A 24,478-nucleotide genomic window follows, 5' to 3' on the forward strand; every position below is an offset into this window, starting at 1 on the left:
TATAAAAGAACAAGCAATATATTCCCCAATTGACAAATGGTCAAAGGATATACAATGACAATTTGCAAATGAGGAAATCAAAGCTATCTGTAGTCATATGAAAATTTGCTTTAAATCATTACTGATTAGAGAAATTCAAATCAAAGCATCTCTGAAGTACCACCTCACACCTCTCAAGATTGGCCAATATGATGAAAAAAGGGCAATGATCAATGTTGGAAGGGATGTGGGAAATCTGGCATATTAATGCATTGTTGGTGGAACTATGAACTGATCCAACTTTTCTGGAGAGCAATTTGGAATTATGCCCAAAGAGCAATAAAAATGTGCATACCCTTTGATCCAGTCAATACCACCACAGTTACCTGACTGTGAGACCTTGGGCAAATCACTTTGCCCCAGTGTCTTAAATAAATAAAATTTTTTAAAAATACCAGTACTAGGTCTGTATCCTGAAGAAATCATGAAAAAGGGTAAAAACATCACATGTACAAAAATATTCATAGCAGTTCTGTAGTGGCAAAAAATTGGAAATCAAGGGGATGTTTAACAATTGGGGTATGGCTGATATATGTATGTTATGGAATACTATTGTTCTATTAGAAATCAAGAGAGATGGACTTGCTCACTCCATCAGTGCAATAATCAGGGACAATTTTAGGGTATCTGTGATAGAGAATATTATCTATATTCAAAGAATTGTGTAGTTTAAACAAAGACCAAAGATTATTATCTTCATTTTTTAAAAAAGTTGTCTTATATGTACTACATAATTTTTCTATCTTTAATGTTTTATTTCTTCCTCAGGGATATGCTTTTTTCTCTCAACACATTCAATTTTGATTAATGTATATCATGAAAACAATACAAAGATTACCAGGGGGCAGGTAGGTGGCACAGTGGATAGAGCACCGGCCCTGGAGTCAGGAGGACTGGAGTTCAAATCCAGTCTCAGACACTTAATAATTGCCTAGCTGTGTGTCCTTGGGCAAATCACTTAACCCCATGCCTTAAATTTAAGAAAAAAATTAAAGAAAGAAGTTTATCAGATTGCCTTCTGTTGGAAAGGAGGGGGGGAATTATAAAATTGAAAATCTTAAAAAAAATGATTGGTAGAAACTACTATTGCATATAATTGGAAAAAATATTTATATAATTAAAAAAAGAAAAAAAGGAATTCCTGAAAACCAGAATAAACCAAACCAATTAATTATATTCATAAAACTTCAAGAAATATTAGAATGAAATACAAAAACCCCCTGAAGATCAGGAGAAAATATAAGATCAAAAACAAATAACTGGGAAAACAAAGAGAGAAAATTCTAAAATCACTGGATTACCTGTCAGCACTGATTGTTAAAAAGCCTAGACATGATAGCTCAAGAGGGCAAGGTGGAAAATAGAAATAATTCACTGATCTTCTCCTAAGAAAAAAACACCAAAAGGAAAAATCCCAGGAATGTCATAGCTAAAAATCAGAATTTCCTTGTTAAAGAAAAAAACACTGCCAACATCCAGAAATAAGCAGTTCAAGTACCAAGGAACCACAGCCATGATCACAAAAGACTTGGCAGCTTCTATTAAAAATAAGAGGTGATCTTTAAAATATTCCAAAAACCTTAAAGTCAAAAATAATTTATCCTGCAAAGATGGGAATAAACCTACAGAGAACGGGGAAAGAAAAATGGATCTTTAATGAAATAGGGGGCTTTCAAACATTTCAGATGCAAAGACCACAATTGAGTCATTACTCTGAAATAGAAACATAAAGGATCAGAAAATCCTGGGAACTATTTAAGTAATTAGTTTTCAAAGAAAATTAAGGTGGGGGTGAAGAAATGGAAGGAGAGGGAATTTGGAACTGAACATAATTTTAAAAAACAAAAACAAAATGTTTTAAGGGGTTAAATAAGAAAAACCATACATCCTAGAGGTAAACGGCTTATTTTTTTTTTTAAGATTTCTGCAAGGTAATGGGGTTAAGTGGCTTGCCCAGGGCCACACAGCTAGGTAATTATTAAGTGTCTGATGTTGGATTTGAACTCAAGTTCTCCTGACTCCAGGGCTGGTGCTCTATCCACTGTACCACCTAGCCACCCCTATTATGAGTTTTAAGAGGGGAATGAGAAAAGAAGGTAAAATCAAAAATATACTAAGTGTTGAGGGAAAGAATAGAAACATGAAGGAAGAGATAAAAAGGAGTGGGCATCAGATAAACTTTCTTCTTACCAGAAACAAACAAAAATGAGGGTTGAACACACACACACATACACATACACATACACACACACACACACACACACACACACACACACACAAAGATACAGGGATGAGAAGAATTAAGAAAGATAATATGAGGGATGGACAAGTCATAAGCAAAACAGATTTCTCAATAATGGAAGGAATGAAAAGGGTTAAAAAACAAATTGGAATGGATTTTTAATATTATGTGAATTTTTCCATCAAATTCTCACTTAATAAAAATTATGTAAAGCAAATCTTAAAGTGCTATGTAAAATATTTATTATTTTTTAATAATGGTTTCACAGGATAAAATTCTAGGTGATGTTTTAATTACAATTTCTGTTTCTTACCTCCAAGCTGGCTTGGAAAGCACTAGACATAATTTGATCATGGGGCCCAGAACGGTATAGCACCATCAGGTGTATGTAGAAAAAAGATAAATACATTACTACTGGTATGACTAACAAGGCCACTCCTCTGGCTAGTAAGTGACAGAAAACACGAGCCTGTTGGAAGATTTTAAAACATAGGATTACTTTTTTATCAAAGCTGAACTGAACTTTGAATTTCTACTATATCTATTAACTGTATCCCCACTTGGGAAATATAAAACATACTAACTTTAATGGGTTTTTTTCTTATTAAACAAACTGACAAGGTGCATATTAAGCAGCTGACAAATTACATTTACATCAGAGCACTGATGTATTTTTGTGATACTTGATGTGAAATTATGTTTTCTACACAATAAATCTGACAATCAATTTCAGTACCTACATTTGATAAAGTTTGGTCTCCAATCAAGTGCCAGGCATGGACTGAAGCAATGGTAAGTAGCAGTATATAAGTGAAAAGGCCCATATATTTTACTCTGAAAATATACCATAAAGAAAAAAAAATGGGATATATATAAAGTGGAGTAGACAAATCATATTTAAATAAAACAACTTAACTTACCCAACTGCACAAGAACAAGAAACTCCAGTTAAGATTAGCCAAACCCACCAGTTCACAGAGAATGAGCTAGAATGAGAGAACAAAAACATAAAAAGTTTTCATTTTATTGTCAAAAATATTCATATTATTGTCAAAATTACACAAAAAAAATCAAAGATGACACTGAGAGAAATTTCTCTGGATTATTTGGGTACAAATTGACACCAGATACAATAAACACTTCATAACTCTATACCCAAATCATCCGTGAAGGACTTCTCCTTCTGCAGAATTTCCCCAGTAGAGTACACATTCAGAGGAAGCAGAATGAAGGACAGTTTGTAAAGTCATATACTTGAGTTAGGTTAAAAATAAAAAAAATAAAAAAAAACTAGAATAAAAATATGATAAAGGGTGTCCCAAAATATCTTTCTAATATTGAGCCATGCCTGATTTTTTGTGACTCTGTATAGGGTTTTCTCAGCAAAGATCCTGGAATGGTTTGCCATTTACTTCTCCAGTAATTAAGGTAAACAGAGGTCAAATGACTTATCTAGAGTTATACAACTAAGTGAGTGTTTAAGATCAAATTTGAACTCAATACTTCTTGGACCTTCTAGGCCCAGTGCTTTCCACTGAGCTATGGAGCTGCTTCCAAGACAAATAGAGGTTATTTGACTTGCCCAGGGGCACTCAACTAATAAGTATCTTGAGGTCACATTTGAATTCAGGTTTTCTTTTCTCCAGGCCCAGTGCTCTATTGACTGCATCACTTAGCTGTCACTTCCAAAGTCTTAGTGCATTTTTTTTTTTTTTTAGGCTTTTGCAAAGCAATGGGGTTAAGTGGTTTGCCCAAGGCCACACAGCTAGGTAATCATTAAGTTTCTGAGGCCGGATTTGAACTCAGGTACTCCTGACTCCAAGGCCAGGGCCCTTATCCATTGTGCCATCCATCAAGCCACCCCTTCTTAGTGTATTTTAAAGCCTTAATAACTTCAGAAGATAAATAGTACAAACATAAAAAAAATTGAAAGGCTAATTATTTAAATTTAAAAATATTGATGCTGCTTATTAAAATTCATTATAACTACCATTTTGTGATATACATCCCACTAGTCAATTTTAGACTTTGTAAAAACTTTTAACTACTGTTCAGTGAATAAAAAGTTTGTAATCCTAGCCTTAAGATCACCAAAGAACAAGGTTTTGATGAATACATGATAGTTCTTACATTACCCCAGAAGAAAAAATGTCATGGAGATAAAGCAGGTGACTGATGAGGTAAAGCAAGAGAACTTCCTCTACTGATATACCTTTTAATGTTTTTAGAAATTAATTAATTTAGAAATCAATTACCCAGAAACTGTCAGATATGTAATGCTAAATGAAAGGGTGGTCCCTCTTGTTAAAAGTAAAGTCAATTATTTGAAATGCATAAAACAAAATAAATATTTGAAAATTTAAATAATTAAACTTTCAAATTATGTTTTTCTAAGTATGCAACATTTATATTTACAAATATATTGTTTAAAACTCTTAAGATTTTCGTGACTGTGGACAAATTACACATATATATTGCACAGGAATACACATACATATAAACATGCAGTGTACAATGTAGATAGAATAGGAGCCAAATTTGGTAGGAGTGAATAATGTAAACACTATAAAAGAAAGATACAACGTATCTATAAACATTACCTAACATAACTTGAAAACTAACATTAATTTATCAAGCATGCTTTCAAAATACAAGATGCAGGGGCAACTAGGTGCACAGTGGATAGAGCACCCAGTCTGGAGTCAGGAGTATCTGAGTTCAAATCCGGCCTCAGACACTTAATGATTACCTAGCTGTGTGACCTTGGACAAGCCACTTAACCCCATTGCCTTGCAAAAACTAAAAAATATATATGTATATGTATATGTATATGTATATGTATATGTATATGTATATGTATATGTATATATAATGCAAAAGTCTGATAGGAAAACAAGCAATATAGGGATCATTTCTATTAAAGAAGGATTTATCAAAGTAGCCTTACCTGTATTTCTGGGAATTGGAAAACTTCAAGTAGGACAATATAGCCAGAAGATTAAAAAAAATTAATAATGACTCCAATAGCATCAGCCTAGACTGAGTAATCAAAGAATTCTCTGTGATAAGGAGGAAAAAAAATAAGCAACCAAATATATGAAAATGAGCCCAAAACATTTGAGAATCTTTTATACTTTCTTAATTATCCCTCTATCCCACTCACTGAGGTGGCTCAAACTTTCTATTATCTTTCTATCTTTCCTTCCCCTACCTCTCAATTGAGAAAACTGTCTTCTATTGTATTGACAAAATTGAGGCAATTAGCCAACAGCTCTTTTTTTCTCCCTTCTTCCACATCATTCAGATGCCTTCTGCCACTCACTGTCTCTGCCCTGACCCAGCTCACATGAAGAAGTGGTCCTTCTCTTTGATAAAGCAAATTCCTTTAACTACACAAGCATAAGTGATCCCATTCCATTTTGTCTCCTCCAGCAGAATTCCCTGAATTTCCTCTCTTTCACTTATCTTCAATTGTTCCTCATCTACTGACTGCTTCCCCACTGACTACAAACATATCCACATCTTAACAATACTCGAAAAACTCTCAATTTATCTATTCCAAGAAAACAGCATTAGAACAAGTCCATATACCCCCTCCAGAGCCTGACTCTAAGATGAAGTCCAAAGTCAGGAAGTAGACTAGAAGAATGGGTAAATAAAAAATAGAAATCTGACACTGATTACAAAATATCTTTTAGTGAAAATCTCAAAGAAAACTACAACTTGAGCACAAAATCAACTACAATTCTTAGAAGAGATGAATCAAGAGTTTAAAAATGTTTTTAGAAATTAAGAGCTCAGGGGCGCCTAGGTGGCGTAGTGGATAAAGTACCGGCCTTGGAGCCAGGAGTACCTGGGTTCAAATCCAGTCTCAGACACTTAATAATTACCTAGCTGTGTGGATTTGAGCAAGCCACTTAACCCCATTTGCTTTGCAAAAAACCTAAAAAAAAAAAAAAAGAAAAGAAATTAAGAGCTTAGAAGGAAAAACTGGCAAAAGATATGTTCCAGGGAGAACTAGAATGAGAATTAACAGCTTGGTACCAAAGGTACAAAATCTTGGCTAAAAACCCCATGAAAATTAGAATGACCAAAGAGAAACTAATAACCCCATGAGGCAAGAAAAATCAAAGTTAAAAGACTGGGGGGGGGGGATAAAAAATAAAAGGTACCTTATGGTCAACACAACTAATTTGGAACATTTGAAGAAATAAAATTAAAGAATCACTGGACTATGAATGTTATGAATCAAAACAGAGTCCTGATATCATATTTCAAGAAATCATTATGGAAAACTGTCCATATCTCTAAAAGCCAGAGAGGAAAATGAAAATAGGATTTGCTGGTCACCTCCTGAAAGAAACCTCAAAATAAAAATTCTTAGGAAACATTGTAGCCACAATCCAGAGTTTCCAGGTCAAAGAAAAAAGACTGCAAGCAGCAAGAAAAGAATAACTAGGGAACCACAGTCAGAATAACATATGGCTCAGCAGCCAGGAATATAAAGAAGCCAAGAGTTCAGAATATGGTATTCGAGAAGGCAAAGGCTTAGGCCAAGAATAACTTACCCAACAAAATTGAATATAATCCTACTGGGGGGGGGATGGATCTTTAATGAAATATAGAGGATTTCTAAGCATTTCTAATGAAAGAGACCAGAGTTATACAGAAAGTCTGAGATACAAAGAAATCAAGAGAAAAATGAAATGGTAAACATAAGCAACAAATCAAAAGGGACTAAACAGGAATAAATGATTATATTTTTTAAGTGGTTACATTCTAATATGGAGAGATGGTATATGTGTCTCTTGAGAACTACTATTATCAGGGGTCATAAAGGGAGTCAAGCAAAATTTGGGAGTAGTTTAGTTATTTTCTGATCATCTTAAAAGAAGAAAGGAAAGGGAGAGGAAGAAGAAAAAACTAAGAGAAGGTTAGAGAAAATTATCTTATTTGTTTTATTATAAGGTATGCAAACAAAGTCTGTACTAATGTTGAGAAAGGAATAAGGGATGATGACACCTGAATCTTACTATTATCTGAAGTGGTCAAGAGAGGGACAGACACACACACACAAACAGAGCTGGGTACATAAAGGGAAGGAGTAGTGTCAAGCAAAACAAACCCTAAAGCTGGACAAAAATATTTATAGCAGTTCTTTGTGTGATGGCAAAAAAAAAAAATGAAAAATAGGGAGGTAGGTGCCTATCAAATGGGGAAAGACTGAATAAGGCTAGGTAATTGTCATGGAAATGATGACAAGGATGGTTTCAAACTTGGAGGAGTTATATGATTTGATGAAGAATGAAAACTGAGAAGCAGAGCCAGAACAATCTGAAAGATGGTAACATTAAAGACGAATAACTGAAAGATTTAGAGACTGATCAGTGTAATGACTGATTCCTGAGGAGTCATGATGAAATATGTATCCACCTCCTAATAGAGAGATAAAGGATACAGAATGCAGAATGATGATGTTTTTTGGACATGGTCAATCCAGGAATTTATTTTGTTTGACTGTGTATTTGCAACTATGTTTTTGTCTTTCTTTTTCAATCAGGTGTGGGAGAAAAGTCAAGGTTTTACTAACTGAAAATCTTAATTAAAATAATTTTAAATTATGTAATACTTTTTTCTCAATCTTTATCCTTCTTGCCCTCTCTGAAGTCTCTGACATTGTCAATCATCCTCTTCTTTTTAAGGATTCTAGTTTTTGTTCTACTCTCCTTAGTCTCCTCCTTTGCTGGATCACTATATAGGTCTTGTCTGAAAATGATGGGTGTCTTCTAGGGATGTCTGGACCCTCTTCTCTTCTTCCTCTATGCTATTGCATTTAGTGTTTACATCAGTTCTCATAGATAAAATTATGTTGTCTACACTGATAATTCTCAGAACTACTTATCCAGTGATGTACTCTTTCTAATCTCATCTCCTGAACATCTGAAACTGGATGTCCAGTAGACAAATCAAACTCAAGATGGCCAAAACTGAACACAAATCTTCCCCTTCTACCCCACCTCAATCCTCCCTTCTTCCAAAGTACTTTATTACTGTGCATCATCATACTCCTAGGCACCCCAGTCTCAATCCTAGAACCATCTTCAACTTCTTACCCTCCTTTACTCCTCAGCACCATATCCAATCTACTGCAAAGTCCTCAATTCTACCTTTGAAATAGAAGAATAGGCTCCCTATATCTGCTGACAAGGCTAGTATAAGCCACTATCACCTCATGCTTAGATCACTGCAGAGTCCTGCTGATTGGTCTCCCTGCCTTAAGTTTTTTCCCCATTCCCATTCATCCTCTGCTCAGCAAAGTGATATTCCTAAAGAGATGAACATATCCCTTCCCACTCTGTCCCCAACCCCCATGCCATAAACTTCAGTAACTCCTTATAACCTCCAAAATCAAATATAAAATATTTCGACATTCAAAGTCCTTTATAACCTGGACTCTTCTTACCTTTCCAATCTTCTCATACCTTATAGGTATTCTGTGATTCAATGGCTCCCTTGCAGTCCCTCATACAAGACACTCCATTTTCACTGCCCCCCAAGTCTGGCTTCCCCAACTTCTTTCAAGTACCAGTTAAAAATCCTACCTCCTAGAAAGTAGCGTTTCTTGATATCTCTTAATACTAGTGGTTTCCCTCTGAGAGTAAATACAATTTATCCTATATACATTATATTTACACATAATTGTTTGCACACTCTCTCCTCCATTAGAGGAGCTTCTTCAGGGTAGTGATTGTCTTTTACCTTTCTTTGTATCCCCAGGACTTAGAACAGTATCTCAAACATAGGTGTTTAATAAGACTGATTGACTTTGACAAGACAATAGTACTTCATGATGATTAGCTTGAGATGATTTAAAAAAAACACAGAAAGAAAAAGTTTTATGACTATTTAGGAAAATGATGAGGAAGGAATCATCATGGATGCAAAAATATCATTGAGAATTGGTATATGTTCAAATGTGTACCTTATAATTCACCTTTTAAGAACCATCAAACTCATGTCTTGGGCTTCCCCATGATTACTCTGATTCTTAAGCCCAAAAGTTAGAAAATGAAACTATTAGTTCTTCTGTGAAGTTCTTGAGGATAAATCATACTTTGAGTTTATTGTCAAATATTTTGGAATCAAGTAGTTGGTGCTACAGGGCAATTACAAATGAATGAAAATCTTCCTACAATATGTGTAGTTTAAGCTGCAGAATTTCTTTTGAAAATGTGATGATGTTCTATCAAGAATAATTCAATTCAGCATTCTTACCTATCAGAATCAGAAGTGCAGCTCCAAGGGCAGCATAGTGAGAAAAGTGGAGTTCTAATACAATCTGGTAAGCCAAAGGGACACAAAACGCCCCTGCTAAAGCTGGCAACAGGCGTAAAGACCACACTGGCACATTATTACTGTACTCTAGAAAAAAATAAGCAAATATCAGCATGCAGATTGGAGAACAAATGACCTTAGCATAAAACAGGCATATTTTCAAATGGAACAATGGCTAAGTATGTACAATAGCCAAAAAATAATTTACATGACTTTAGATCAAGGTAGTAAGGTACAAATTAGTGGTCATCTATGTTCTGCAATTAATATCACTCATACAACAGAATCAATTATCAGGCAAAAAGGGAGGATGGGCAAGAGATAAAAATATCATTTACCATTTTTTTTCAAGAAGTCATATAACCTCAACACTCCAGATTTAATATTTTACTGAGCAAAAAACTCCCATATTGCCAGTTTTTTTAAAAGTTATTACCACTCAATTCCAATTTGTGGGACATTTAATAAAGGAAAACTGAAAATGAATAATAACCTCTACCTGCTCCAATTCTGTTCCATAAAAAGTTGCCATCAAATCCTCCCAAGTAACCTAAAATATAAGACCAAATTCATCAACATTTGTTAATATTAAAAGAATTCCAATTTATATAATACTTTAAAGTTTGCAAAATACTTTATATGTATTATATGAAACTCAAAAAAACTTATTTTAGAGATAAAAAAACTAATTCACCAGAATTTTCTATCATTCAAGATCTTAGCAAGAAGATAATATCAGCACACTTTAAGTGTATATGTCCTCATGTAGCCTATCATGTATTCTGATTATCCAAGAATAAATTAAGCCCTTGTGGTTTCTTCTTCTAGAACATTCTAAATTACAATGAAAACTAAAATTAATCTTATCTTTTCCAGTACATTTTCTGAGCATTCAGATGTTCAAACTTAAACTACTAAAAAGAACATTCTTAGTAGATTGTTCTTTTATTGGCTTTTGTTTTTAATATTTACTTTGTGAGTTAACTTAGAGATAAATTATAGATCATGACTTGCCCTATAAATCCAGGCCCAGGTTTTCTAGTAAAACATAAATCTATAGTCCATTGATTCCTAGAAGATCCTTGAAGATACCTTTCAACTATAACTGTACCCTTAACCCTAAACCTTAAGGAACATAAACTATTAGTTTCTACGTAGTTTAACTTATACAAATGAGAGTTATCATTTCATTTTACAGAAAATAAAACACAGAGTGTTTCCTCCCCACTAAGGGAAACTTGAGAAAGAAAAAATTAAAAATTAGGTTCCAATATTAATAAGATCTTTTTAAACTATTGTCAAAGTTTACCTCCAAAAGCAAGCAACATGTGGCCAAGTGGTGGTCCACTACCATCAATAAAGAATATCTGCTTCATGTAAAGTGAAAGAAATTGCCCATAGTAGACTTCATCAAAGCTGGGAAAAAAAATTAAGAATAGTATTATATCTAACCAGAAATCTCAAATGTGAATTTAACAATGCCTGTAATGAATGTGCATAATGTAGTTTTGCTGTTTCTATCACTTCAACATCTTTTAATCTAGTTAAAGCCCTGTGATCTTTCGACTAGATTATAGTAATAGCCTCCTAATTTATTTCCCTGCCTCCAGTCTCTATCCTCTACATCACTGCCAAAATGATATTCCTCCAGTATAATCTGACCACAGGCCCCCTTACTCAAAAAGTTTCAATAGCACACAACAGACTTCAAACTCCTGTTTGGAATTTAATACCCTTTACATTTTTGGATCCAGTGTAGAATATTCCTTGCTTGCCATGGCCTTCCCATTTTTTTCCCTACCACAATCTTTTAAGGAACTCCACTCAAGTCCATAAAATCCACATCTATTAGTTAATCAAAATCCTGATAGCTGTTTTTCAGGACACTCCCCTTCCTTTCTCATTGAGCTCTGTACCTTGCTCAGTTTTTCTGTTCTCCTATTCCTACCCACATTTAAGAGGACTTCAATATATAAACTGACACTCCAAATACCTTCACCTCCCAGTCCCTCAGGTTACTCATTTCCCATGACCTATTTCTCTACTCTGCACTCAGATAGATTGTCCAGTAGCTTTGATCTTACCATCACCTACAAATTTGCCCACTCCATATCTTCTGAAATAGTCTTATATGATCACAGTCCATTGATTTACATCTATCCCTCTGCCGTCTAATACCAAATGCCCACACTGTAATCTCCGATCCCATGACCCTTCAGTTCTTTCCCAGGCCATCTCCCATCTCCCTTGCACTGCCTATACTCTCTTCTTCTCCCCACCCCCACCCCCCCAGCCTTGGATTCACTACATTTGTTCCTGGGAATGCGCTGTTGCACAAAGATGGAGAAAATCATACAGCTGTTCGAAGGGGATAACTACAAATTTATGTTAAATAATCTCACCTGGGCCCTTAATGCCTTTAGGCAATCCTACACCTCTCTAATCAACTCACTATCCCACTCTCCATCCAGTTTCTTTCCTCCTCAACCTCAAATTGCTTTTGCCATTACTGAAAGTTTTTCTGTGAGTTCTTTTTTCTCATCCTCTTACTCTGAAACCTTCTACCACTACTTCCACCTTTACCCCTCTCTCATAAAGAGGTAGCCCTTCTTCTTGCTAAGACAGATTCCTCTACCTGCACAAGTGATCCCATTCCATCTTTTCCTTCAATAGATTGCTCCCTCTTTTAATTCTACTTTCTCACTTCCCTTCACTCATTTTCTATCTGCTGCTTCTCTACTGCCTACAGACATGACTGGTTTCTCCTAACTTCCCCAAAAAACCCTTCCTTGAACCATCCTCAATAACTAGAGTCCTACACCTTTCCTGACTTTTGTTGTTAAAATTCCTTAAGACAACACATCTATAATATGGGTCACCGTTTCCTCTCTTCTCACTCTAAGTCGTTCTGGCTTCCAACCTCATTATTTAACTGAAATTGCTCTCTCCAACATTACCAATTATCTCTTAATTTCCAAATTGAATGGTCTTTTCTTAATCCTCCTCAATGCCTTTGATACTATAGATCATCCTCTTCTTAATATTCTCTTCAGTGTATTGAAAACACTAGGGCAGCTAGGTGGTGCAGTGGATAGAGCACTGGCCTTGGAGTCAGGAGGATGGGAATTTGAATCCAGCCTCAGATACTTGCTATTTACTAGCTGTGAGACCTTAATCCTACCTCACATCCAGGGCCATCTCCAATCATCCTGATTCATATCTGGTCACTGGACCCAGATGGCTCTGGAGGAGAAAGTGAGGCTGGTGGCTTAGCACAGCTTTCCTCACTCAAATCCAATTCATGTGCTTGTCATTGCATCACCTTCCTGATATCATAATCTTTTTCAAGAATAAAGAACGGACATTTTTCTTCTTCTTCAAGACACTACTCTCATCTCTCCTACTTATCTGACTGCCCCTTTCTAGATATTCTGGTTCCCAGTCCATAATTGAGAATATTAAACTCTGAAGAATATCCATTACCTGTTGTTTTCCAATAGGACTTATGATAACTGTCTTATTGGAAGTGATTTTTTTTAAAAAAAATTAAATTATTCTTAGTAAATGTTTCTCAAAAGGGGAAATTGCTAGCTATATTCTGCAGGGATGCAGAAAATTGTAAAACAGAGATCTTAGGCCAATTTTGTAGTCAATAAGCCAGTAAGTTTATTCCAGAGGCATTAACTGTGTAGTTCTACAAGTTAGGTCTTGTAACAAAAATTTGTGAAATTCAGCAAGCAGAGTTCTAAGTATAAGGAGGAAAAACAGCCTCACCCAAGAACACTTTGTTTTCATTCATTTAATGAGCACATACATATGTGCTTTACTTTTGGCTCTTTCTCTAGTTTCTATCATTATGGAAACCCTACTCCCCAAGGCCTGCACATTTATATGTTTGATTAATGCCATCCTCCAGTATTTTCTGACTTCCATCAAACATGTTCTCTTCCTTCCCCTCTCCCCTTCCTTCCTCTACCTCTTATTGCATAACAGCAGGTAGTGCACAGCCTTCAGAGTTTGACATTCTCAATTATAAGCTGGAAATCAAAATGTCCAGAAAGAATAAAAATTATTTTTTCAACATATCAAGTTCCATATACTATTATGATCTAACCTGAAGGATTTAGAGTAGCTTATGAATAAATTGGTCCTGGTCCTTACTTTCAAAGATATAAACTGGCTGAGAATTATTTCTTTAACATTTTTTTTTGCATAATCAAGTCCTGAAATAAATGAAATTTATTTTGGCTAACTTCTGAAATTTGAGAGATGCAGAAGTCGGCTTACACTACTGCCCGTGGATAGGACAATCTCCATAATCGACTCAACAAAGCCACCACTGTCAGAATCACTAAGTTCAAGTTGATTTCTGTAGTTAGAAGAATAGGGTGCTTCAAAAATGCTAACATCTTGTGGAAAAGTAGATATTCACTCTGTAAAATGGAAAGAAATAAGCCAGTCACCAAATGGGAACCCATAATCAAAGGGTTAAAGTCTAGGAAAATATTTTTAATGGAATCATAACTGATTAGAGTAACTGTTATACTAAAAATACAAAGACAAATGAATGAAACCTGTAACTTTGAGCATATCCCTCCCTCTCTAGAAAGTTCCCCATCTCTAAAATAAAGAGGTTTAACCAGATGGTCATCTAATCTGTAAAACAGATTCAACTTGGAGATCTTCCAACTCTAAAATTACATGCTTCACTGATAGGGTCACACAGACTTGAGATGTAGCCTGGTATTATGGCTATATGGTTGTCGGTGAAATCAGAAAGACTTTGGATCAAATCCTGCCACATAAGTACCCTTAACCTCTCAAGGACCCAGACAACCAAGACAAATGAGTCACCATCTATATTACTGGGGGATGCATGGTGAGAATGTAAGCTCCTTTGGGCAGGAACTGTCTGACTTTTCTATCTACAGAATTTAGCACAATGTCTGACATAGAGCGAGCGCTAAATAAAATGTTAACTGACTGGAAGAAGTTTCTATAAAAAGGACTTACCCTCACATAAGAAATCACTGATCCAAACCAAAGGGAAAAAAAGACAGATCAGATAGGAAGAAATGCTATAAGGAAAGAAAGATTCAACTACCAGAGAATCCAAGGTTTCTCATCCTGACTCTGCCATTAATAACGCTTATATTTCAGTTCTTCAAGGATGTATAGTTTCATCAGTATAAGTTGCAGACCATTACTCTTATTTCTTTTAGTGGGTTACCCGGGCCAACCTTCTACTGAGAAGTCTGCTGGCAACTCCTGGTGCAGCTGCTCACTGGCCAGGGGCATTCACTGGCGTGCAGTGACCAGAGGCTGGGCTGCGCAGCTCGGGTGAGAGGCCACTCGGCGGCGAGGCTTCGGGCCAAAGGCCGTCCTCTAAGTGTGGCTTCAGGAGCGCTTTCCATGAGCCCGCTCTGCAAGGTGGCCGGGCAAGGCCGGGGGTCTCCGTTCCGCAGGTGCCGGCCAGAAGCAGCACGGGCTGGGGGGCGGCTGGGGGGCCCTGGCCAGGCCACTCCAGGTCCCCGTGGTCCGAGGTCCCTAAAACGGGTGCTCGGATGGTCGGAACGGGCATTTGCAGAAGCATTGCTGCTGGTGACGGCAGACGCGCGGTCCTGCTTGGGGGGTTGTAAATAATTTGGGCCCTCCCCCCCGGTAAGATCCCTCCCCGCTCCGGGGCTGGGGGGCCCAACCTGCGCGGCTCCACGGCGTGTCTTCTCCCTACTCCGGAGAAATCCCGGGTCCGGGGCCTGCGGATGAGGAAGCCGAGGGTCGGAGAAGTCCGGCCGTGGGCCCCCCCATCTGCCCTCTCTGTGTAGCACCCCCCGGCCTCAGTTTCCCTCTCTGGTCAGCCGGGGGGGGGGGGTCTGGACGCGGCGAGCTCTACCACCCGAGTCCCCGCGACCCTCGACCCGGCTCGGCGAGGAGCGCGGAGAGGCCTTACGTCCCCCCGGGCGGACATTTAAAATGGAAAATCACCGAGCTCGGGCGGTAACCCCCTCATCCGCGTCCGCTGGCGCGCCGCGAGCTCCACGGCCCAGGCTCGGACGATGCATCCGGCTCGACTAGCCGCGCCTGCGAGGCGGCCCAACGGCGGCGGCGCCGCGGGTCACGTGCGCACCGCGCTCCGCGCCGATTCGGCCAGCGAGAACCGACGCCCTCGGCGCGTGCGCACTGGGAAGCCAAGAGGCGCGTTTCTCATCCCCGTCCAAACCCGCGCTCTCCTCCAGCACGCCGCCCAGCTGACGGGACGGGAAGCACCGCGCACGCCAAAGCCAGAAGCAGCCGTTCCCAACTGTTCCCGGTGCTCTTGGCAATCTCCTTGCCCGTCCTGGATCTCTAGTCCTTGCTTCGGTTATTTTTCTTTTAGGTTTTTGCAAGGCAATGGGGTTAAGTGGCTTGCCCAAGGCCACACAGCTAGGGAATTATTAAGTGTCTGAGACCGGATTTGAACTCAGTTACGCCTGACTCCAGGGCCGGTGCTGTCCCAGTTACTGCACTGCTTTCAGGAAAGGCGGACCGGCCTCATCTTTGCGTCTCTGCCAGGACTCTGCACTGAATTTAATGAGTTTTTGTCGTTTTCCTTCGGAGCCGACCTTCCGACCCCTTAGCTCTCCGCAGAGCTTGTTCTCATACTCCTCCCTTCTTTTTTTGGTTTGACCAAACTGAGTGTTGGGTGCGAGCCAGAGGGCAGAATGATGTTTTATGGTTATTGTATGTTGATCCTCATCTGCTCGTAGTGTCAGGATCAAGGACCCTCTAAGACTCGAACTTAAGAAACAGACACTTTAGCAAAGTCCCTAATGTTTCTTTTTACGTGGTGTCCTCAATGAATTCAGAAAGTTGCCTGAGACTTCTCCTATTAGGAATACTTACAGGGAACTTATCCATGATGGAGTTTTTTCCCCTAAAAAGAATTCCACATCTGTCAATCCTGAAATGTGCAGTATAAAGCTTTCCTTTAACTGTCCTTAAAGCAAAAGCTTGCCAAACAATAAGTATACAAGTTTTTTTCTCTCAGTTTAGATTCCTGAATTCATTTAATATGCAAAAAGAATTTATAAACCAGCCATCAAAGAGACACAAATCAATCTCACCAAGTAAAAGTATCAAAACATTACACAAAATTTGAGAAAGCAAATATGCTTTATTTTTAAAATTTTTTTTATTTAAATAAGGAGAATTCTTTCATATGGAAAGAGCTAATACAATCACATATTTGAAAGGAGAAACAATAGGTACTGAAACGGAGGGAAAGGGCAAGAGAGTGCCACCACTGGCCTGGTGATTCCGTGATTCTAGTTTCCCATCCAAGTTAAAATAGTTTCCAAAAAATAATATATAAACAGGTTGCACATTACACTTTTATCCATCGTCTGCCCTTTCAAATATCTGGTCTACATGAAAGACAAAGAGAGGAAAGGCCAAAAAAACAAAAACAAAAAACCCAAACAAAATCTTTTACTATACAGGGCATGAGGTTAAAAGCTTTAAGGAGTACAATATCCCCAATAAAAAACAATGTATGTCATCCATAGAGCCTAAATGGGTTTACACTAAGAGGTGCCTCCACATGCTAATGTGGTCATAAGCCACTACTATCATTTCCAGGGCCAACATAATAGAGTTGGGTGAGGGAATTAGGAGAAATGAGGCAACCATTAGATGTTCTGATGAGCCAGGGAAATCACTGTAGTCATATTAATTGGCAGCAACAGTAGGCACAGCTAGCTGCTCTGGGTGACTACCAGATTTCATATACATCAGAGTTTATCTTTTTGTTATAAAATCACTATTACAATCCCAAACTAATCCACTTGTCTTTGGGTGACACCAATGAGTTGGGAGGGCTCATTTTCCTGACATTTGTATTACCCATTCCATCAGAAAACTTAACAAAAGAAAACTTCAGTGCCACTGGCTTTCAGAAGTAAATAACAGCATTGACTCTGAGCTTACCCTATGATAAGCAAAAAAAAAAAAGGGGGGGGGAAGAAGAGATGTATGGAATGGGAAACAAAAACTCACCAGCTCCCCTGCTTATTGAGGAAGGAAGTCAACAAGCACTGAGAAGTAATTGGGTCATAGGGACCAATTGTGTGCCTGGGAAAATCTGCTACATGATGACAGTGCATTCATATGTAATTTATGACAACTAAATGTACAAATACATACAACACACTGCCTCATTACATGCAGCCCCATGGCTACAGTAAGAGTTTAAGATTTGCAGTAAACATCTAGAAGGCAGATCTAGGAGCATAGAAAAAGGCCAACACACAAGCTGGGCATAATCGATATCCAGATTTAAAAATGATCCCCAAAAATATCCCCAAATGTGGCTCTGCAATAGTTATGAGGAAAGATGTTGTAGTTTCTGAAAATAGAAACCACACCTTCTGTCTGTACATCTGAGCATATACTAACTTCACTTTGTGTTTTCCCCTAAGATGAAACCTAAAGCCAGAGGTTAGTAATGACAAACTTAAAAAAACAAAGTTCTGACAAGAAACAAAACCAGACTTAAGATAGCTGATAGACAACTAGTCATTGGATAGACAACATACTACAATTACACAGATATTTTACTCTGGACTTTTGCTTAACCAAGAAGGTAATAGAGAGGCAAAACACAGCTTTCTAAGACCACTTGTGGAGCAACACAGGTTTCCCTTCTCTAATGGAAACCGCACTTGAATAACAGCTTGGGCAAAGCTGACTGGAATTCAAGACCAAAGCAATCCTTGAGCAAAGATTCAGTGAGCTAATTCTCAACCATCACCTTAGTAGCAGAAGAGCTAAAATTCACTATTACCTAAAAAGGACTATAGTTTGGTTTGTTTTTTAACTGTGTAATCTGTTCTGTTCCCTCCAAGGAACTGATAAAACCCCCCAAAAAAGCCTTTGAATGTATCTGCACAGGAGAGCAGGGGTTTAAACTTCCAGGACCACAAGTCATATTACCTGGAGCTTTAGCTCTAAAACCGCATGACAGGATAAGGGATATTGCACCTTAAAAATGTTTCTGCACTAAAAATGTTTTCCATCAGACAAAGGGACATAAGAGCATCAAGGTTTCTCACTGGCCCTCAAAAAAGTCTGATTTTAAATTTGTATCTTAGAGAAGAAAAGAAACTGGTGGTGAATGCAATGAAATTCACATGCAATTTCTTGGCCTTTCCTGCACAGAATAATTCAGACATTATATATAAATAGAGCAGTGAAACATTTACTTTTTTTTCACCTAGACCTACAACATCAAATACGTATAAATAAATTCTAGTGTTTTGGGGGAGTAAAAGAGAAAAGGGTGGGGGAACAGGTGACCTTGTCTTGATTTTGCCTTTTTCAAACAGGAAGTACTATCATTTTGTTGGCATTGTATGCCTGAGGGATGTACTATTTTCAGAGAAAACTCTGTAACAGCATTTAGGACTGTCATGTATAATAGGATAATGAAAGGAAGAGTATTTTTTCCCCTTTTGATAAGTAAAAGTAGTAGTGTGCACCTAAATCTTGTGTGAATAGATTTAAATGAGTCTCTAAACTACACAATTAGAGACTTAATTTTGTGTGGCCTGAGCTGACAGACTCAGTATAAGGACAGCTCAGCAATGATCATGGTATGGGGGAGCAGAGGGAGAAGTAATAAAGGTAGAAGACTATTCATATGCTCACACAAGCTCCAAGGCATAGGGGAAGAGAAGGAAAAGTAGATGATGTATGCATGGGACAGGCCAATGCTGGGTCGATCCAACAATAGGGCATTCCTTGGAGAACAGGCTCCTGGGATAAGGCTGTTGGGAATGAGAGAGAAAAATAGTCAAGCTGGTGTAAGGTCTGAGAGAGGCAGGTTGGTGAAGGCTATGGGAAAAAAAAAAGGATTCTTAAACAAATCTCCCTATCCCCAGATGTTACTGAGTACAAGAAATACCAATACTCCACTATAAAGTTATAGCCATCATCAAAATAACAAGGAATTGAGAAAGTAATTTAGCACAGTTCTGTAAGGATTTCGATTTTCCCACATTCTATGAGGGGCAAAAGAAGACATGTCATTACTTATGTGGGGAAATAGCTGGAAGAGCTGTGCCTACTGTATAAACATCCACATTTATACCTAGCTTGTAACTTTAAATGCATCCCTATAAAACCCTGGAGGACTTAAGTCTTATAATACCACCTGATAATCCCATTTACAATGCCCTCCTCATACAAAAAGTCTTCTTTGGAACCACCAGTAGAGAGATACCAGACCGTAATCATTCCTATTCAAAGATGGCTGGTTGGTCATCAGAAGAGCATGGGAAAAATGTAAACTTTCTCCCCTGATCTGTAAGTGACAGAATCACAATTTTTTTGTTGGTGTTATCTTGAAAAGAACATAGCTCGCATAGACATTTAGCTGGAGGCAGTTCAGATGACTTAAGTAAGACATGGTCCATTTTCCAGAGAAAATAGTTATGATCTTCGAGATACCTGCTGTAGAGTCCAAGTTTCATATGATCCAGAAGCAGCCTACATCTGCTTTGCAGAGGGAAGAAAAAGAGACTTAAAACTGCCTTGTAGACAGACCATACATTCTTGCTAAAAGATGAAAAATAATTTGTGCACCATTACTGTTATGCAGATCAATTTCCACTGTTTCCTTAGTGATGAGCTCTGGAAAACACAGAAGGACCAGAGGCCACTTAAGGGAGGAGCACAACTCAGGAGCTTCAGAAAATAAAGCAGGTGCACACATATTTCAGCCCAGAGAGGCAAGGATGCTGGAGAGAATTGACCTGCACAACACGGAGACTGATACAACTAGAGGAAACTCATTGGGTCAGCTCTTCTCATTCATGCAAGAGGAGAAATTTGGAATACACTAGTGAATTAGCAAATCCACAATTTCTCACTGGCTGTCCTGGGAGGCAGTCTCTCAACTAGATTCAGATGGGTCTACATATCTTCCCTCGTGGTGAAAATGTCATCCTGTTTTTTGGGCAACAAACTTCCCAAAATAACCTGGACAGGAGTCAGGATACAATCAATATTTCAATCTTTCTTATGTCTTATTTACAAATTCACTTCTAGTGAGAATCAAAAATGCCACATTACCAAAAGCTTAAAGAGTTCTCCTTTTCTTTCTTTTGTTGTTGCAAATGCTCTTTAAGGAAGCAAGTGGGGGAAACAATGGTTTTAGAGTCAGTTCTTAAGCAGTATTGCAACATAGAAAATGAAGGAGAGAGGTTAAAGGAAACTATTTTGGTTAGAAGTGATGAATGAGAAGAAGCAGAAAAAACATATAAACATTTTGCTATATCACTACAGCTTGACATTTTGTTTTTGTTTTTCCTTCGTTAAAAACCTCAGCTGCCTTTTAAAATGAAAAACTTCAAACTAAAACACCCCTGCTATTAGCATACTACTGTGCCTGGGAGAAAATATGGGAAGAGAAGGCTGTTGTTGCTTAATGAACTTGATGACAGCAGGGGTCTGAGTTACAGGGGGAACTGGAAGGTGAACCTGCACTGCACAAACAGTTTGAACCACTCAACAGTCATGGAGGGAATGAAGGATGGAATAGGTCAGGGTGGAAAGGATTATTTGCCTGTTTTGTTATTAAAGCAAGCAGGTCAGTGTCATATCCATTGTTGTAAGAGAAAGGAGTTAAGGGAAAGGGGAAGGGAGACAAAGGGAGAAAAATCTGAAGATGTCACTTGAGTCAAGTCAAAGTCAAGTTGTTGGATGATGGATCTGGTGAGATTTCCAAGCATCCAATTGTATAAGGACAGCGGCGGTGCTGTGTTTGTGTGTGAGCTGGCATGGTAGGCATCAAACAGGCACTCCTAGGCCTTGCTCTCTTCAACTTTCACCGCCTGAGGTTTGATTGCTCCAGTTCGCTTCATCTGTGGGGCAGAGGCTGACTCTGGCAATTTCACAGTTCCCAAGCTGGGTTTATTTTCATCCACTCGTTTTGTCTTTGGACAAATAGAAAAAAGAGGAAAACAAGCTCAATATGCTGAACTTTTGATTAAATACAAAGCTCCCACCATCCCCCTTCCTGATGTAGGGCTGAAAAGAAAAAAACTAAGTGATCCATATTTTAGCTGAAGTGCTAGACCGAAAGGTACTTTAAAAAATTCATAAGAAACTTCAACACTATCTAGTTCCCTTTCAAAGAACTTTTGGCAGAGTAACTTGGGGAGAGAGGGTAGTGATGACCCAAGTATGTTTTTTGGAGAAATACTAACAATGAGGATTTGGAAATTGTTGATTTACTAAGCTGCAACTTTTTTTTGATTCATGACATTTTCATCTCATATGACATAAAACACCTGCAGGGAGACTTCCTTAAACCCCACCAGACTATGAACCTTTTCCCACTATGATTGAAGTTAGAGAGGAAGAAAGGCAAGAGATAACCCAGCAACTGCCGAAAGAAGGCTTCACTCATAGGCTCACATCTAAGGATGGAAGGGACCTTAAGAGGATATCTAGTGGAGTTCCTTCATTTTACAGACAAAGGAAATGAGGGCCAGAAAGATTAAGTGGCTTTTCCAGTGTTCCAGTGGGCAGAGCAGGGATTTGAATACAGATCCTCTTGATTCCAAACTCAGCCTTATTTCATTCTACCATGCTGCCTCTCACATTTACTCCTTCAAGGTATTTTCAGTGACACATCTATTAGTCTTCAAACTATACACCCAAGAAATAACAGTCCAGTTTATAAAATGTATTCCCCCAGGCCAAAAGACAATGAGCTTTAACAATTAACGTAACAGAATTCTTAAGCAATACATGTAAAACTATTAAAAATAGTGGCTAACCTTAACCATGTCCTCCCCTTACTTTCAAAGAGCAGTTCTTATTTGGGGGAAAAAAGCTTCAAAAGTTAATTCCTTTTAAATCAAGAAGTAAGATACTTCAAAACATTTGGTGAAGTGTTGTTCAGTCATTTCTGACTCTTTGTGGGTTTTCTTGGCAGAGATATTGGAATGATTTGCCATTTCCTTCCCCAGGTCATTTTATAGATGAGGAAACTGAGGCAAATAGGATGGAGTGTCTTGCTCAGATTCACACAATTATTGAGTGTCTGAAGCCAGATTTGAGCTTGTCTTTCTGACTCTGGGTCCAGTTTTATATCCCGTGCCCCCTAGCTGTATATAAGAAATGCCAAATAAAAACCCATATTGCTAAGTTCTCCGGAACTTTCGTGGGTCCTACATGTTTTAAGAATAATAGTACAATATAATGGTGAAAATAATAATAATAATAATAATAATAATAATAATAATAATAATAATGCTATTTTTCTTGCAAAATGAAAATTTAACTCCATCTATATGTAGCATTCATCAATGATTTTACCCAATCAAAGCAGCACACTGGGGCTAAGACACTTTATTAAGTCCCTGTCTTTGCCATTCTCCATCTCTGATTCTGTCTCTCTCTACTAAAGTTAACACACAAACCTAATAGTCTTCCAGAGTGCCTCTCTTCATGCAAAGATCTCTATATATTGATAAACATTATACCTTGATAAGCATCATTTGTAGAAGAGTTTAGCATTCTCCCTTATTCTGGGAGGGAAAGGAGAGCCTGAGGCCTAGAAAAACAAGTAACTCAACCAAAGTATCAGGGGCAGAGACAGGAAAAGAAGCCAGGCAGCCTGACTACCAATCCCATGCTCTAGCCTCCTACACATTCTTCCTTTTAAAAAAGGAGTATTCTCAACAGAATGAAATGTTCCCCTCTCTTTGGGCACTTAGAAAAATGCCAAAGAGTACAGGACAAGGTCTGGAAAGCCATCTTCTACCTGTTGAACGTAGTGTCCCTGCACAGAGCCCATGTTAACTGCTGGTCCAGATGGCTTCCCACTGGGGCTAGCAGAGCTAGGCCTGAAAAAACCAAAGGGAGTGGTTGAGAATACACAAAGTATCACCACAAAAATGGAACAAAAGCCTAGTATATGGAGGAAGCATGAAGAAAGGTCCTCTTTGGCCAGGGGCATCTGGACCCATCTGGGCAGTCTGCAGAACACATAGATGAAAAATTTAAGGTCTAAGGCAACAGAATGAATGGAGCTAAAAACTAGGAGAGGTGTTCTAAGGAGAGAAAAGGCAGAAGTATGTGGCCAATAATTCTCAACTAAGGAACTGCAACCTTAGTATCTAAAACAGATCTCGAGAAAGTATGAGATATACATACAGGACTAATGAAACCAACATTTCTCTGATGAATTGTGTAATGGTCAATGTACAGTGAAATACTAGGGGGAAAAACCCATTTGAAATAAGGTTTTCTTGGTATTTTGGTTTAACCTGACTACTAAATTAATAGCTCCTTGGATTAATGTCTGGCAACTCAACAGGGAATTGAAGTTGTGACATATTTGTGTATATATATAAACTTTAACTGAAAAACAAAAACAGGATATCAAAAATTTAATTAAAAAAATGGAATGTTAAAGAAACAAACACACATCTTCTAACTCTACCTAAAGCAACTAAAGGAAGACAAATAATGAATACTATTATTAGGTATTAGAATTTAGAGGTATTAGAATGCTATATTTCCAACACTGAATCAAAACAAATGTATAGGTCCAGCTTCAGATACTCCTTTCCCTAGCCTTGTAGGCATTATATTAGCAGCACTATATTTAGTTATTTCTATATGTCTCACCCCCCCCCCCCAAGTTAAGGAGCTGCCATAGATTCAAAAAGAGTAAAGAAGCCATCTTGGTAGCTTGTTTGGGGAAAACCATGCATGGTAACTGGAAAAAGTACCCTCCCAGAAGCCTAACTGGCCATTTATGGTGAGAATACAATTGAGAGGCAACTTCATTATCAATAAAATAAGGCTTCT

General features: G+C 38.0%; 2 protein-coding genes across 16 annotated transcripts in view; both read right to left on the reverse strand.

The window, feature by feature from the left end:
* The window catches only part of POMT1 (protein O-mannosyltransferase 1), a 59,516-nt gene extending 38,081 nt beyond the window's left edge, over positions 1-21,435 (reverse strand). The window contains exons 1-10 of one of the 8 annotated variants that reach the window (XM_074210883.1): positions 15,602-15,723; positions 15,316-15,372; positions 13,904-14,049; positions 10,926-11,032; positions 10,110-10,166; positions 9,557-9,703; positions 5,229-5,340; positions 3,202-3,267; positions 3,022-3,115; positions 2,595-2,750 (exon numbers count right to left, since the gene is read on the reverse strand). In XM_074210883.1, coding sequence (XP_074066984.1) covers positions 2,595-2,750; positions 3,022-3,115; positions 3,202-3,267; positions 5,229-5,340; positions 9,557-9,703; positions 10,110-10,166; positions 10,926-11,032; positions 13,904-14,025 — 861 coding nt within the window. In that variant the 5' untranslated portion in view covers positions 14,026-14,049; positions 15,316-15,372; positions 15,602-15,723. The other 7 variants (XM_074210888.1, XM_074210881.1, XM_074210885.1 and 4 more) reach the window with 7 other exon arrangements.
* PRRC2B (proline rich coiled-coil 2B) overlaps positions 19,494-24,478 on the reverse strand; it is a 103,223-nt gene continuing 98,238 nt past the window's right edge. For 5 of the 8 annotated variants that reach the window (XM_074210875.1, XM_074210873.1, XM_074210874.1 and 2 more), the window contains 2 exons: positions 23,427-23,508; positions 19,494-21,588 (listed from right to left, as the gene is read on the reverse strand). In XM_074210875.1, the coding sequence (XP_074066976.1) occupies positions 21,457-21,588; positions 23,427-23,508 (214 nt within the window). In that variant the 3' untranslated portion in view covers positions 19,494-21,456. The remainder of the gene's footprint in view (positions 21,589-23,426; positions 23,509-24,478) is intronic. The other 3 variants (XM_074210879.1, XM_074210877.1, XM_074210876.1) reach the window with 1 other exon arrangement.

Source organism: Macrotis lagotis, chromosome 1, assembly GCF_037893015.1.
Source record: "Macrotis lagotis isolate mMagLag1 chromosome 1, bilby.v1.9.chrom.fasta, whole genome shotgun sequence".
Classification (NCBI taxonomy): Eukaryota; Metazoa; Chordata; class Mammalia; order Peramelemorphia; family Peramelidae; genus Macrotis; species Macrotis lagotis.